Source organism: Rhinatrema bivittatum, chromosome 7, assembly GCF_901001135.1.
Source record: "Rhinatrema bivittatum chromosome 7, aRhiBiv1.1, whole genome shotgun sequence".
NCBI lineage: Eukaryota > Metazoa > Chordata > Amphibia > Gymnophiona > Rhinatrematidae > Rhinatrema > Rhinatrema bivittatum.
The window spans coordinates 157604614-157621938 of record NC_042621.1 but is presented as its reverse complement, the minus strand read 5'-3'; the positions used below and the strand labels follow the sequence as shown (position 1 = coordinate 157621938).

Sequence of the window (17325 nt, the reverse complement as noted above, 5' to 3'; positions counted from 1 at the left end):
ATTCCTGAGTCTTCCTCCTTGGAGTTTTAAATCATGCGCCCTAGTTTTACAACTTCTTTTCCATCAGAAAAGGTTTGATTTTTGTGCATCATTAATTCCTTTCAGTTATTTGAAAGTCGGTATCATATCCCCCCTGTCTCTCTACTCCTCCAGGGTATACATATTTAGATCCTCCAGTCTCTTTTCATACGTCTTTCTAGTCAGACCCCAAATCATTTTTGGTTGTCTTTCTCTGGACCATTTCAATCCTATACTTATCCTTTTTGAGATATTGTCTCCACAACTGAACATAGTACTACTCCATGTGAGGCCTCACCAATGACCTGCATAGGAGCATTATCACCTCCTTTTTCCTGCTGGTTATACCTCTTTGTATGCTTTCTAGTAGAGATGTGAATTGTATGCCAGATCGTCTTAACGACCAGATTCGGCTGGGGGGGGGGGGGGGAATCTGATCGTTAAGATATGTGAATTGGAATCGGAAACGATTCCAATTCACATCGCTAATTTTTTTTTTAGGGAGGCCCGTACCGCTAAAAAAAAAACAAAACACCCGACCGTTTAAATTGACCCCCCTTCCCGACCCCCCCAAAACCGTTTAAAATTACCTGGTGGTCCAGGGGGGCCTCGGGGGGCCTCGGGGAGAGATCCAGGGGGGCCTCGGGGAGAGGAGAGATCAGGGGGGCCTCGGCGAGAGATTTCCCGTTCCCAGGCATCAGCTGTTCTAAAAAAAAAATGGCACCGATGCCCCTTTGCCCTTACCATGTGACAGGGTATCCGTGCCATTGGCCGGCCCCTGTCACATGGTAGGAGCACTGGATGGCCGGCACCATCTTTAAAGATGGCGCCCGCCATCTTTACTCATCAGCCCCCAGGTAATTTTAAAAGGTTTTGGGGGGTCGGGAGGGGGGGGTCATTTTAAAGGGTTGGGTGGTTTGTTTTTTTTAGCGGCGTGGGCCTCCCTAAAAAAAAAGGGTCAGGAGGGTGGGGGAGGCTAAGGGGGGTCGATTTAAAGGGTCGGGTGTTTTTTTTTTTTTATCGGGCCATCGGTGCCATTTTTATTAGTGGCAGCCAAAATGGCGCCAATGGCCCGAGAGCGGGAGATCGCGCCGGGACCCCCCCCCCCCCCCCATTGGACCACCAGGTAACTTAACATTTTGGGGGGGTTCGGGAGGGTGGGGGAGGGTAAGGAATTGGTTTTAAAGGGTCAGGGTGGGTTTAGGGGTTGTTTTCGTGTGCCGGTTTTCCCGCCCTCTCCCAAATAATTCCCGTGCCCTATTTAACGATACAATACAAATGCCCCTGACGATAAATCGGGGGCATTTGTATTGTATCGTGCACTCTAACGATTTAGAATGATTTTAAAATTATCTGACAATTTTAATCGTTCAAAAATGATTCACATCCCTACTTTCTAGCATCCCTCTGGCCATAGCTATCATCTTGTCAGATTCCTTAATTACCTTCAGATAGTCAGACAGTATCACTCAGAGATCTCTCTCATGGTTGATGCATATCAGTCTTTCACCCCTATTCAGTATATCTTTTATGGATTTCCATAACCAACATGCAAGATTCTGTACTTCTTTCATTGAATCCCAATGATAAGAAGTTCAGAGGGCTTACACATGTAAATTAAATAAAAAGGGGGATAATGAGCTCATGAACTATTATACCCCTTTGTGCATCCTGTAGTGTTAGCCACTCCCCATTTCTTTTATATCCCTTGTTAACAATCCCCATATTTAAATGTTTAATGTATTTGACAAAGGTAACGTGTGAGTATCTGCAAATTTTGTTTAAATGTAAACCGATGTGTATGTAAAATCGAACACCGGTATATAAAAATAAATAAATAAATAAATAAAATGTATTAAATGTTGCTGACAGGCTAATATTTAACATAGGGATTCAAGCTTTGATCCTACTTATCAACCATTCCTGAACCATAACACAAGTCCCTTATTGGCCCTCATCTCCTATTCTACCCATGGAATGGCCTCCCAGTGAAGGTTGCAGAGGCAAAAACAGTATCTGAATTCAAGAAAGCATGGGATAAATACAGAAGATCTCTGAGGGAGTGATGAGAAATGTGAGGGCTAGATAAAGTGATGAGCAGACTGGATGGGCTATATTGTCTTTTTCTGCTGTCATGTTTCTATGTTACTCCTTAATACACAACAGAGGGTTTCCTGGGCCCTCATTTCCCCTCAAGCTCCTGATCCATAACCCCCAGACCCTGACACTCTTTCCCGCTTTTGATCCATAAGGAAAGGCCATGCCAGGCTCCATGCCTCTTCTGCCCCAATTCATAATACCCCTTTGGGGTCTTCCAACTCCTCTCTCAGTTCCCTTGATCTAACAAAAGGAAAGCTTCATGGGCCAGTTTTGGCCCTGCTGCCCCCTCCTTTTGATCTGACAAAAAGGCTTTCTCTGGGAGCCCACCCAATAACTTCAACCCCCTTCTCACCCCTCCAAAATGTGGACTTATCATTCTATAGAGTGAGACCCAGCCTTGTCAAGTAATAGGGAATGAAGAATCTATCTCATGCCTCTGCTGCTGCATGATGAATGGAGCTGTCTATCAATACCACATGATGTATAACCCTCTGGCCCTGAGATAGGTCTCTGTAGTATTTCCTGATAGCTAATAAAGAAAATGTGGTAGTGTTCATGTGAAGACCTATGTGTCTGACAGCCCCTAAGATAGTTTAGTTATATGCCATAACCCCCTTAGTATAAGGTAGAAGACCCCTATCCCATGAATTTGGTAGCATGAAGGTAGAACAAGTGTCCATATCTGTTTTCTCTGGAGCCAATGCTATAACTGGATATTGATCACACAAGACACTTTCAACTTGTTCCTTTTCCAGGATAGCCTTCATTCATTCCTCCATGGCACAGAACTGGATGCAACACAATTTCCTTCTTGTTATTTGATGATCCAGTATCTTAGAATCCTTCTCCCACAGTACTCCCTTGCAGTCTCCTTATCTTTCTTACAATGATCCCGACTATACCTGAATGTCACCAAAATGCTAAGACCCATGCAAATCTCCTTCCATAACTTGTCCTTTGGCAGTCATTCCTGGAGATTATTTAGCACTTTCCTTTCCCATCCCTTTCTCTTCCTTCCCTTTTCTACTTCCTCTTTTCTCCTTTGTACCACACCTCTTGTCTCTTCCTTCTCTTCCTCCTAAGAACTCGCATCACAAATAAAATAGGCTGGTAAACTTTTAAACTTCATCCCTGAAGCAGAAGGGATGTGCAGGGGAAAACATTGTTTTCCTTTTTGGTTCGTTTTTGGGAGCTTTTTTTTCCCCCATACTTTCAGTTTGTGGATTGCTTGATACGTTTCATTTGTTGAAAAAACAAATCAAACAATTTAAAAAAAAAAATGCCAAAAAAAGGAAAACAAGGATTTTCTCCCACTCTACTGGAAAAATGTCAGGGCCAGGATCCCCCTGATCCCCCAGTTACCCAGTTCAGTGAGGATCTGCCTGTTAGGACTAGGCCAAAGCCTCGGACTTGCACAGGCCAAGGCAGGTCACCACAGCCTTGGCCTACTCAAGGCTTACACCTCAGCTTAGGCTGGAGCCTGGACCCAGGCCCAATGCCACAGCCTGGCCCAGAGACTGGGTCCTTACACCAGGATCTTAGCCTGACCCCAATCTTCATGCCATGACCCAACCCAGAGGCTGGGTCCTGACACTAGGACATCTGCCCAGACCTAGGCCCAATGCCACAATCTGACCAGGAGGCCGGGTCCCAACACCTGGGCCTCAGATTTTTGTCAGGGCCCAGACCCAGTCCTGATGCCATGACTCAACCCAGAGGTCTGGTCCCAACTCCAGGGCCTCGGTCTAGGCCAGGGCCCAGACCCAGGCCAAAAAACATGACCTGACCAGGAGGCCGAGTCCTGATATTGGGACCTCCATGCAGAGTCAGCCCCATTGACACAACCTGACCTGGAGGCTGAATACCAATGCCTGGTCCTTGGCATAGGCCAGAGCCCAGATCCAAGCCCAACAACTTGACCCAACCTGAAGGCCAGGTCCCAATGCCAGGGTCTCGACCTGGACCCAGGCCTCATGCTTCAGCCCAACCTGAAGACCTGGTTCTGATGCCAGGTCCTTGACCTAGGCCAGGGTCCAGACCCAGGCCCGACACCATGACCCAACCTGAAAGCCAGTTTCTGATGCCTGGGCCTCGGCCTAAGGCAGAACTCGAGCCCAGGACTCAACACGTACATTAAAATGGCAACGTACATCAAATTGGTTCCATCTGCTGGGATGAATGCGCTGGAGTTAACACCAACATGACCCCAGCGAATGGCGTAATTTGGCTTTCAAATGCCAAACAAAGAAGAGGTATGAAGAAGAGGAACTCCCAGGCCTAGACTCTGAGACCTGGGACTCTGAGGCCCAGGCATCGGGATCCAGCTTCCTGGCTGATGACCCGGCATCTGGCCTGAGTCAAGCCTAGGCCAACTCCAATCCTTGAGAGCCACAAACAGGCCAGGTTTCCAAGATATCCACAATGAATATGCATGAGATAGATTTGCATGCCATGGAGGTGGTACATGCACATCTATCTCATGCATATTCATTATTGTTATCCTGATTACTAGACCTGTTTGTAGCTTTCAAGGACTGGAGTTGGCCACTCTTAATTCATGGTTATTTGCAGCCAAATGCAACCACAGGACTTATAAAAGAGCAAAATCATTACAAAATTCCAGGAAGTTTATTATAAAACTCACTGTAGTTTATATTCCTTAGGCTACCCTCATCAAAGACTTAGATCTAGAAACCAAGGAACAGCAACAAGTGTATATTATTTCTAAAATTTGCAGATCAATTGATGAGAATGAGTCCCTCCATTGTCTTCCTTCAGAGCATTCTGGGGAGGGCAGTGATTATGTAATATTTATATGGTTCCTGTTCTGTTTATAGCCCTATTTGCTGGATTCTTCTCCCCCACCCTAGATCACAGGGCACACTACTCAGATCCTCCTTTGATCTCACATGTCAATAATTCTTCCTTGTATCATGTCAAAATTATGGCGCTTGTTGCGAGATAAAGCTGTAAGCCATAGTTTGCAGCCTAATCTCATCAAACAGATGCAGTTAAAGAATCTGGCTATGAACCATTATCCAGTCTGCAGATTATTTGAACAGCTTTGAAGACCTATTCTGCATTATTCTTGGGATGATAAGATTTGACTGGCATCCCTTCTGTATTTCATTATTATATGCATACAAGCTATATCATTATTAAATATTAATAGTACAAATTAAAATTATCCTATCATTATAATCTGTTAAGATTACACATAACAGCAGACTAGATATTATATATTAGCTTCAGTTCTGTTAAAAGGCATGAAAGAAATATTTATGTTTTAAGTGAAAATGTAAGTTATATAAAAGTGTAGAAATGCTTATAAATTCTGTTTCCAGAATGTAAAAGGAAAAGCTAGAGAAAATGGAGAAGGAATGTTATTTTTCATGGTATATTTGCTAATACTATAGGAATGATTCATCGATTAGAAATGTGCATTTGTTTTGAACGAATGCGCAATCCGCAATGTATAGGTCTCTATTAGTTGCATTCGTGGGTCCGCGAAATGCATGGCGAACCCCCACGAATGCAACATATCATTAGTTTCCATTCTTTTGGTTCGCACTGTGGTGTTTTAGAAATAGAAGGTCATGTGAGAGTAAGGCCGGATTGGCCGATCAGGGGACTGGACTTCCCCCAGTGGGCCGGACTAGCGGATCATGTGGCATCCTCTGCTCCGGGCCATTGAGGGCACCGGGCCAAAGAAATGAAGAGACCAGGCCGGCGGGGCTGAAGAAAAGAAGATGGCCGCTGCCAGCTGCTGCCAGAGAAATGAAGGCCAGTGCAGTCAGCTGCCAACGAAGAGCAGGCTGGCGGGGCTGAAGAAAATAAGATCAACACAGCCCGAGATTAGGCCGAAGAAAAGAAGATGGCCGCTGCCAGTGGCCGCTGGAGAAATGAAGACCAGTGCAGCCCGAGACTAGGCCAAAGAAATGAAGATGGCTGCTGCCAGCCGCTGCCAGAGAAATGAAGACTGGTGCAGCCAGCCGGCGATGGAGATGAACTGTTCAGCTGGGGGCCTTTGTGTGTATATGTATTTGAGATTGGAAGAGTGCTTCTGTGTATGTGTATATGAGAAAGGAATGGTGCTTCTGAGTGTGTGTGTGTGTGTGTGTGTATGTGAGAAAGGAATAGTGCTTCTGTGTGTGTGTGTGTATGTGTGGTGTGTAAGTGAGAAAGGAATGGTGCTTCTGTGTGCAAGACAGGGAAGGTGCTTCATGTATGTGAGATAGGGAGGGTGCTTCTTAGTGTGTGTATGTGTGTGCATGTGAGAAAGGAATGGTGCTTCTGTGTGTGTGTATGTGAAAAAGGAATGATGCTTCTGTGTGTGAGACAGGGAAGGTGCTTCATGTATGTGAGATAGGGAGGGTGCTTCTGTATGTGTGTGGTGTATATGTGAGTCAGGGAGGGTGCTTCTGTGTGTCAATGTGTGTGTGTGCGAGAGAGAGCTGGAGCATGTTTTTGGCTGGCTTGTGGCTGTGAGAGAGGGCATGTGTGTAATTGAGCCTGTTTGTAAGTAAGATAGAACATGTGTGTGATTGAGAGCTTGTGTGTAAGTGAAATAGAGAGAGCCTGTGTGTGATTGAAAGCCTGTGTGTAAGTAAGAGAGAGCGAGAGCATTGTGTGATTGTGAGAGACTGGCCAGAGAGGTGACATGTGTATGTGTGAGAAAGACTGATCAGGGAGATGACTGGTGTGTGTGTGTGTGTGTGTGTGTGTGTGTGTGTGTGTGTGAGAGAGAGAGAGACTGGTTGGGGAGATGATTGGTGTGCGAGAGACAGAAACTGGTCCTGAGGGTATGTCTGGTGTGTGTGTGTGTGTGAGACAGAAGAGACTGGTTGTGGTCCCTAAGGAAGAGGACAGTGAGGACAGCTTCAGCAGCTACTGCTGCTTCTGGTGTGGCCTGCAAGGGAAAGGAGTAGGAGAACTGCTGGAGAGGGTAAGTAAAGGTGGCTTTTTAAGTTCATTTTTCTTGATTGACTACCATTTTAATTATTGGGTAGTATGTGATGTGTCTGCTGTTTGAAATATTTTATTGGTGTTTGGTAAAGCTTTCAAAATTTGCATGCGTCTTTAATTATTGGATATTCTATTCATCAGCTGTTTTGAAATTATTTTATTAGTATGGTTTTACTATTATGATTAATGATTTATAAATCTTGATTATATTGATTGTTTCATGAGGAATGTGAAATTTTTGTTTTTCCATTGTTACACTGTATAGAGTCTGGCGTGATGCGTTTTACAGTTCTTTTGTTGTCTGCACATTTCTATTTATACTTTATGTGGCTTTATTCTGTATTTGGTGAGGGTTTGTGTTCTGCATGCAAAGACTGAGATGAAGCATTCTTTTAATATGTGGTTTCTCTGTAGGGATCTGTAGTAACTTTAGCTTGGCCTGTTCTGTTTTCCTGATAGGAATTGATATATTAGATTATGGTGTAATATTTGTGGTATTATTTTTCGTAGGTATGGTTGTTATTCTTTGAGTGATGGCAGATATTACTGTGTTGATTCAGGAGGACCATGCCAAAATATATCACAATAGATATGATGCCATATGAATTCCAAGATGCAAAGTTTTATTGTTGGCATCACAACAGTGCATGGAATTATCACAATAATGTATATATTCATTTTACCTCAGAATGTCACTTTTCATGTAAAATATGTGTTAAATGCATAATTTAAAATTGTGTATGGGAAAGTGGGGGTAGGGCGCCAGGCTATAAGCTTTGCCTAGGGTGCCTAATACCCTTCCATCTACCCTGTGCACAGCAGCAATGCTCCATCCCACCCAGGCATAGTTCATCATGTTTCAGGTCCGTGTTTCAAGATGGGTCGGGTGGACAGTTTGCCCCAGTTGACATTCGTGCCGCATGCTGAGCCTCATCTTGTCTTGCCTCCTTGTCTTTCCCCTATCAACACCACAACACCCTGACTACCTCCACTCTGCCAGCCTGTGTTGCCCCTATCAACTTTCTGCCACTCTGCCATACACCAGATGACTTACTCAACTCCTTGTGGTGTCCTTGCCACTATCATGGTTCCTCAGTGTGTTGATGCTAGTCTTTCTGCTTGCTATGTTACCCCTTCATTGTGCTGTAGGATGTTGATGCCACTTGTCTTGCCACTTTGCCTGCCATGCTGCCTTCGAGGGTTCATGCATCTGTTATCGGTGCTCTCTTTTGAAGCTGTGGTGTGTTTTTGACACTCTTGATGCTGCTTTGCACTTCTGTTAAAGCACTCTTGCTCTTCCTGGTACCCCTTTGCCCCTTTAAAGTGCCTTAGGCTACTCATGCTACTTTGGTGCCACTTTGCCACAGTCTAAGTACCTTGGAGCTCTTTTCTCATTCTGATGATTTCTCCCCAGAAGTTTCATCAGAATTGATAAGAAAACCCCAATTCTACAGCCAAAAATAGGCTGCAAATACTTCCCCCATTGGCATTAATGGGAAAACGGAAAACGAATAAAACAAATCAAATGAATTGGTTTTTCCCCATGAAACGAATGCAACAAATTTGGGTCCTGGCAAAACGAATAAGAATGGAAACAAATCTTTTCCTTCTGCACATCCCTATCATCTGTATCTAAACCAGGACTGGAGTCCTATCCTTAGGAGTTCATAAGCACACAGTTAATCCTGGGGTTTAAGCTATTTTCAGTTCTCATATAGTCCACTACCTCCAGGTCTTTCAGGAGTCCTTGTGGGGTTGAAAGGGGCAGGGAGGGAGACAGTACTTTCCTAGACCCTGGGCATTGATCTATCACAGTCTCTGTAGGAGGAACTAAAAGTTGTGGATATTGTTGTACAGCATGTTTAGTTTAATTTTATGTCAAATAACATTTTGCTCTAAATAATCATCCCAAAGAAGATTTACAATTAAATTGTGATAATAATACAAAATGGTGCACCCATGTTTAATTGTAGAAAAACTGTGTAGTCAAAGTAATTCAAATGAAAAAGAATATACCACAATATTTCCCATGTGCCTGCTAGAGCCCAATTTTCATGTGGCATGTCTTCATTTACATGCAGGTACACACATATTTTTGCATAGAGCAGCTAACATCTTCAAACCTGGTTTAGCATTTATACTAGGGCCTTACTGCATATTATGCTATTTTATGTGCACATTTTAAATGGCATGAGCATGCATACTAACCTTTAAAGGTGAATTTTGATATTCGCACATCAATCAGGGGATGTGCGAATATGTCAGGCCATAACATACTGAGTGGATTTTAAAAGCCACCCTTTTACACGCATAAATGCCTCTGTGTGCACATCGGAACGTCTGAAAAAAGGGTGGGGCTTGGGCATAGTCTAGGCAGGACATGGCTGTTCTAGGATTTTAACCTGAAAATTGCATGTAAATACTTACATGATCTGACGTGCGCTGCCACTTAATATTTCTTCTGTCATGGATGATGGGCTAACAGGGTCGAAGGAAGGCTATTAAAGTAGGGTGTTTTGGAAGACCTATTCCTTAACTGGGCGAACTGGGAACAAACTGGGAAAACTGGCAATGGCATCAATGCATGCCCCTATCAAAATCCCTTCACTTACACGGTAGAAGCAGGATTTGTGTGCATAGATGCACACCCTCTTAAAATGGAGCACACATGAGCACACGGCCAGGCCATTTTATAATACGCATGCCAATTATACCATATACATGCATATGTTATAAAATAGCAGTGTCCCTGGGCATGTGCCAATGAACGCGTATACAAGTGTGCCTGTGTGCCGGAATGAAAGTTACAGTCTTACTGCCGAGGTCTCACTATCTCACTTTAGAGCATAGGTCCCTAACAGGTGAACTTGAAGGCTTCTGACTGATCATGCAGTCCCATTTTCCAAAAATTCAATGTAATTGAAAAGGATTTTAAAATATGCAAAAAAAAATCTAATTTTTCAATCTTTGCTTATCTGTAATCTCGATACACTGAAAGTGGAATGATTTGTTTAATTCAGTTTATTTAAAGTTGCCTAAATCATTTGTTTAGTAATAAGATGCTGTAATTTTTTAATATCTTTATCAAATGTTTTCTTCTTCCCTCTAATGTAATTTATTCTATTCTATGATACAGAGAAAATGCCTGCATCTTTTTAAAGAAAAATCTTGAAAACATAGCCTTAAAATAAATTCTAAATACAATTTCAGTAATGTTAAAGTCAAAGAAAATATGAAGCACAATAATATAAATGCATAACTTTGTAAGATGCTTTATGGAAGATATTTTTTTATCAGTTAAAGTCTTCACTAAATGATAGGCTCTAGTTTAAAAAGCAATGGTGGCCTAATCCATTAAAATGTGCTGCTGCTTTTTAATTTGCATTACCATAGAAAAGTAGGTATGTATCATGGAAATTTTTAAAAAGTTGCATACCCAAATAATTTTATCTAAGTTACAGGGGCAAGATAAGGTGGACTATCCAAATTCTTAAATCATTTTGTAAACTAAAAAAAGTCTAAAGATGAGATAAAAATATTCATTGCTTATAATATCCTAAATCCATTAGAAATAAAGGATTGCTTTTCAAGAAAAGTATCCCTTCTTTTCTCCAGGTACAATTAAAGAACAGAAGAAAAACAGAAAAAAAAACCAGAAGTATCAGTAAAGATAGTTGCTAAAGCCCAGAAGTCTTTATTTCATTTTACTATTATTTTAATAAGTAAAACTTTGGAGGTGAATCTACTGAACATTCTGAAAAACAGTTTTCAATAGAAGATGTACACCCTAAATTGCTTCTTTTACTTCTAACAATTGTAGGACATTTAGATATCCTTAAAAATATATGATTAGACAATAAAGGTGACTTTTAAAATCCCTGCGCACACCAAAACCTGGAGATATGTGCATAAGTTGGGCCAGCTGGTGTCAAGTGGATTTTAACAGTGCTCGGTTTTGTGCGTACTTATCGCTGCGCACACAAATGAAAAGAAAAAAAAAAAGGATGGGCATTGTCTGGGCAGGGCATGGGCATTCTGGGATTGTAACCTAAAATTTGCGCATAAATATTTACATGTACTGGCACATGCCCGGGGTCCCCTGTCATGTAATTTTGCTCTGCTATGAATGACATGTAAGTTGTAAAACAAAAAATTCTAAGCAGATCAATGGGGTTTTAAAAGTGTGGCTAACAGGGAAGAAGGGAGGCTATTAAACTGGGGGGGGGGGGGGGGGGGGGGGGTGGAATTCCTATTCTTTACCTGGGTGAACTGGGAATGAACTGGGAAAACTGGTAATGGCGTCGGTGCGTGAGTCTTTTAAAATCCCCCCACTTATGCAATAGAAGTGGCATTTGCATGTATAGGCGTGCATCCACTTAAAATTGTGTGCACATGTTATATACGTGCATTTGTTATCAAATGTCCGCATCCCTGGGCTTGGGCCAACAAATGTGTGCCTGCACACCGGTTTAAAAGTTACCATCTCAGTTGCTACCAACTTGTGTCTATTCAGCAACAATATTCAGCAACAGGGATTAGTTTGAAATGAATGGGTAAAATGCAACAAATGAGTCAATTTTTGTTAGACTTCTGTACCCCCAAAACACAGCAATGAAAATATAAACTTTAGAAATGCATGTAAAAGAAATATGATCTTTACATTCCATTTACCATATAACATCAAAGAATGTGTGTGTGTGTGTGTGTGCGGGGGAGAGAATTCTAAGAAGTTAACTATTTATTAAAAAAAAAAAAAGCCCCAGGAACACCAGGAGACCCAGTCTTGAGAGGCCAAAGTGTTTGGTGAATGTGGTGGTCGCCTTATACCCATCAGTTCAAAAAGCTGCTGTGACGGGCTTTTGAGCTAAGGTGAGCCACTTCTAGAACCTTCACTATCTTTCTGAATTTGGCCCACAGGCCACAGAATTCCTCTCTCATCCTCTCTACAGCTCCCCCTATGGCATTTAGAGTTCACTCTGGTGTGGGTGCAGGGGCTCCTCTGTCAAAAAAGAGGACTCTGTAGCCATGGGGTGCGCAATAGGATTAGGGATAGGGTCTCCTGGAAGCCTTCTTTGGCCAGCCATAGTTGGCCAGGCTCAGGAATAGCAACCTGAGGTCCTAGGGCCAAAGGGGGAGGAAGCCCTACAGGAAAGGGGATAACTGAATATAGTAACCTTGTGTCTCCCATTTGTACGGGTGGGAGTAGATGGTCTGCCATCTCTGGGGCTATTGCTTGTGGTGGTGCTGGTGCTGGTGGTGGTGGTAGTAGTTGCTGATCCACAGCATTTGGTACATCTGCTTCTGCAACTGAGGAAGATCCAGTTAGTCTTCTGTTTCTTTGTTCTCCTCTTCCTCCTCCTTCAAGGAGCATGAGCTGATGTTCATTGGAAAGAGAGCCAAAACATTGTGTCATTACATCTTACATGCTCCAGGATGCGATATGCAAGATCTACTGGTAGTTAGAGAGCATTGCAATAGTGGGAGAGTTGGAGGCAATGGTGAGTGCTCCTAGCGGTGGGATACCCATGTCCTATAAGGAGCGGCAAGGTCATAGATTGGTTCCCTGTGATAAAGAAGCTTGTATAAAGCTGTGTTGTTATTCAAGATGATTAGATAGTGTTGGGGGATCACTGGTAGGCTCAGTATCTGGGTGTTTAATGTTGGGATGTGCCCTACATAACAATACATCAATGGCTGGGATGCTTGCACTACTCTGTAGGTGTTTCTAGAATGGTAGGCACTCAGTTTGACTAGTAAGAGAATGACGAATAGGATCTAGCATCATCTTGAGTTTAATGTAAGGCCAGTGAATATATAACTAGTACTGCTTCAAGACAGAGCTCCACATGAGCCAGAAAATAGGCAAACATGAAGTTAGTATTCAAGAAAGTTGCTTGAAGTAGGTAGATACAGGGTCCTGTAAGGAGGATGAACAGTAGGGGACCAGTGATGATTTCCATGAAAATACTTGTAGATATCTCCCTGATGGTAATGTTATCAACTTACCTTTGCACTTGACTTCCAAGACCTGCACATGTATCAGCCACTCCCTTTGCATTCTTTTGATCTCCTGGGCCTTCTTCTTGAGGTTCTCAATCTATACAGAGAAATAGGAATAAAAAGCATTTAGTTCTGTATTGGCACCTCCCCCATTTTCTCCCTACCACCCACAACCCCACCCCTCAATTGCCACCTCCTGCTTATCCCTACCACCTCTTGCATGCCCACAACACTCGCAATACCCCCAATACCCACCACCCCACCAATACCCCATTACCTATTAAGCCCTCCCAAAATATCCCAACTCCATGCACATTCCAACTTCTCACTATATACTCACCTCTCCAGGGCAGTCATCATAATGGTTATAGAGGGCCTAAAAGTCTTTCCAGGTCCTCCTCAATCTTGTGTCATACCACTGTACCCCCCACCTGGGAAAATATATATTTTCATGCCCCAACATCAAGAACATCTCTTGGTAGGCATCCCTGCTGGTGAATTTTCCTTGTGTGTAGGGGAAGACATTTTGAAACAAGCCTGCCCCAGAAGAAATGGAAGTTCACATGCACATAAAAACATATATATACATTAGTTTTATTTTCACACAAATATAAACATGTATGATAGGGATCTGCATTTGTTTAAAATGAAAGTGCAAAACACGATGAACAAGACTAATTTGTTCATTCAGGGGGCCCTATATGAAATTGGGGCCCATTCAAATAAAACAAACCTTATTTGTTCATTTTGTTTTAAACTAATGCATTGGCCTAGACCTAGGCACAAAACTGGGGCCATGGCCTATGCCCAAGCGGGATGCCTAGGTCTCAGCAGAGGCACAGGCTGATGTTGGGTCCTTTGCCAAGACCCCCCAAAATTAAAAAAAAACAAACTTACCTGATCCATTGAGTAGCTGATGAAGGCTTGGTGCCAATACCAGGGCTGAGGCCCAGACCCAGGCTAATGCTGTGACCCAACCTGAAGGCCAGGTCCCAATGCTAGGGCCTTGGCCTGGAACCAAGCCTGATGCTGCAACCTGACCCAGAGGCTGGGTCCTGATGCCTGGACTTTGGCCTATGCAGAGCCCAAGCCCAGGCTGGGTCCTGAAGAAGAGGCCGCAGCCCAGACCCAGGCCTGACACAGGAGCTCAAGCCCGGAGGCTGGGTATAGATGCCTCAATCTCCACCTAGATCAGAACCCAAACCCAGGCCAAAACCATGACCCAACATGGAGACTGTAGATACGTTATGCTTGGCTATCTCAGAATTGGGTAGATCACTGTCTCATAAAATTGATTTGGTTTTATCTGGTCATAGAGAAATTCAAGATTGTATTGCTCCTCAAGATCTAATTCTTAAGATCTAATTCTTAAGATCCATGAGGAGAACTTCAAGAATCTGGAGAATCAGTGGAAAATTCTACATAAGTGTGACTTTGAGAATTATTTAAAAACTTAATTTTAGACTTTTTAATTTCCCCAAATCTAGTCTAGTCTCTCCAATGGATATATTAAAAGTTTTTATTGTGAAGTCTGAAAGTATAAACTGAATTTCTTACCAATTATCAAGTTTTTCTTTCTACCAGGGAATGATTCTGAGGGTACTAACAGAAATCTAGATGCATCTTTTGATAGTTTACACCTAACTGGCTTCTTACAAGTCTCTTCAGAGATGTCTTTTTGGGCAACTATGAGGGTCATTTATCAAAATGCAATAAGGTGTTTACTGCATATCCATAATGCAGATTTTAACAACACTTCTTTGGATTGTGTGATAAGGTTTCATCACAATTTGTGATGTCTCCTGTAAGTCTGATTTCAGCTGAATTGACAGGTTCAGAGCACAAAGAGAGAGAGAGAGAGAGAGAGACTGGCCATAATATCATGGCCCATAGGTAGGTATCTGTATCCCTATGGTAGGGCCACCTAGTAACTCACTCCAAGATGAGATTTGGGCAAGGTTCTCCATGAGAACCTTGCCCAAATCTCATCTTGGAGTGAGTTTTCTCACTCCAAAGGCCAGCAAATCTTCACAAGAGACCATTGTTCTGTTCGTAGGTATCACGTAGAATGTCAAAGTGGCCCCTAACCCCCTACACTCTTACCTAATCCCCACCTCGAGTTACTAGGTGGCCCTACCATAGGGATACAGATACCTACCTATGGGCTATGATATTATGGCCAGTCCCTCTCTCTCTCTCTCTCTCTCTCTCTCTCTCTCTCTCTCTCTCTCTCTCTCTCTCTCGTGTGTCTGGGATCATTAAAAATGGTCCCCCAGTGGTTGAATGCAGGAAATACAACAGGTCTGGCACTTATTGCAAAATCTGAAATGGTATTGCAATTTGTGCTAACTTAGCACAAATGCTATATTAGCATAAAACACACCCCCTTTGCTATCACATGCAGTACTTACCACATTTTGATAAATCCAGGCCTATGTTAGTTAATTATGCTTTAAAAACGGAAGGAATGGACACATTATTTTTCAATATATAAAATTGTTTCTTTTTAGGTTCTAAAGTAGCTATCTTCCCTGATGTGGCAAAAGCTACTCAGCAGAGTCAAAAGCTATTTTTGATGAAGTAGCAGAGGGTTTTAGCCCTTGGAGCTAGTTTTGTTCTTCAATTTTATTGCAAATGTCAGGTTAAGTTGCATAATAATTATTATGCTTTTTATCATCCCAATCAACTTGAGTGTTTCCTATAGATAAGAATAGAGAACTGCACATAATTGAGAGCCATGACTGAGTTTAATTTGTTAGTATAGCGAGCATGCTAAGATATATTGGTATAATGTTACATTGATTCTTCTTTCCTTTAATCCCCCACATTTTGTGGTCTGATATTGTTGGAGTTTTTATTTTAAATTATATATTTTCTTGTAATGGTTTCTAATTTTCTAGGAGTCAAGATGTTCTTTATTGGTACATTTTAAAATTTCAATAAAAATAAAAATAAAATAAAAAGAATTGACATCTACACTGAAAGGTGTCCAAGAGCTCTATCCAAATACTATATTCATATTTCTCCATATGGTAACATTTTTATTAGCCATATTGCATACCATCAAACATTTTCCAGGACAGCTTTTAAAGATCAAAGTCTGCTGAGATATTTCAAGAAATGAGAAACTTGGTGAATCAGGATCAGTTAGTATAAATGATTGAGCTGAGAATGTAAACAGAAAACAAAACAAAAAAAATGCATTTCAGAAATGTATATGTCTTTCTTGTCTTACAATGTAATGTGAGCTCTTAGCAATTTTACTATGCTTTTGCTTCAGAAGCCTCTCCCCCTACTGCAGTTCAGGACAAAGAAGTGGAATGTTGTACAGGAATGCCTTCCAGAGGACTCCCCCATTGTCACGTGGCCGACTTAGTGGAATTATGGGTCCAGCTTATCAACAACTTGAAGAACCAAGGTCAACTGATCACAATACACCATGCCAAGGGTAGGCGACTGAAGCATGAAAATATAATATAAAATGCATATCGCTAAATTAAGAACTAGCAATATCTTTGATAATGCAAAATAAGTACAGCATTAATGTAATATATTCTAAAATAGTGCTTTTGAAAGTAATTCTACTCTATATGTAACTTTTTGTTTGAGAAAAGAATAAAGAGATTTATGACTTGATCAGCATTCCACTATACCACATTGTTTAGAAATTTTTTTTTAAATATTTTCATTATTTATAGTATGCATTACTTATTAATAAGCATTTTAAAACATATTTTGGAGTCAACATTCAAAGGTATGACTGGGTAACTTTTGGAATTACCTGAATAAACTTTGGAATTTGCCATTACCCCCTCTGCTCCCAACACGCACACATTGACCAGCAAACTTTTGTCCAGGCAAATCACTATCTATATAACATTTAACTGGATAAAAAGAGATGGTGTTGGGGGTGTTCCTGAAGCATGGTCCCACTTTATCCAACTAGCACGGATATTAAGCACTAAACAGAGAAAATCATAGAGGTAAGACAGGTTGACTATATAGTAAGTTAACAAAACAATAGGAGAAAAAATGTTGCAGATCAGCGGCTCTCAATACCCCTCTATCCCTTGCGCAATACAAAAAAATGTTACTGGACCAGTAGCATCCTAATCCTCTCTTCCTCCCGCTTGCAAGATAAAAACAGTATTGGACCATAAGCTCAATAAAATTGGGGACAGCTGTCCAGTCTGAATGATGATTTTTAACTATTGTCTCTTCAGAAAGATGAATGTAATTGGT

The 17325-nt window shown here is 41.9% G+C and overlaps 1 protein-coding gene across 3 annotated transcripts in view; it reads left to right on the top strand.

The window, feature by feature from the left end:
* NRG3 (neuregulin 3) overlaps positions 1–17325 on the top strand; it is a 1991595-nt gene that overhangs the window by 1915802 nt on the left and 58468 nt on the right. For all 3 annotated transcript variants that reach the window (XM_029609451.1, XM_029609452.1, XM_029609450.1), the window contains one exon: positions 16364–16531. In XM_029609451.1, coding sequence (XP_029465311.1) covers positions 16364–16531 — 168 coding nt within the window. The remainder of the gene's footprint in view (positions 1–16363; positions 16532–17325) is intronic.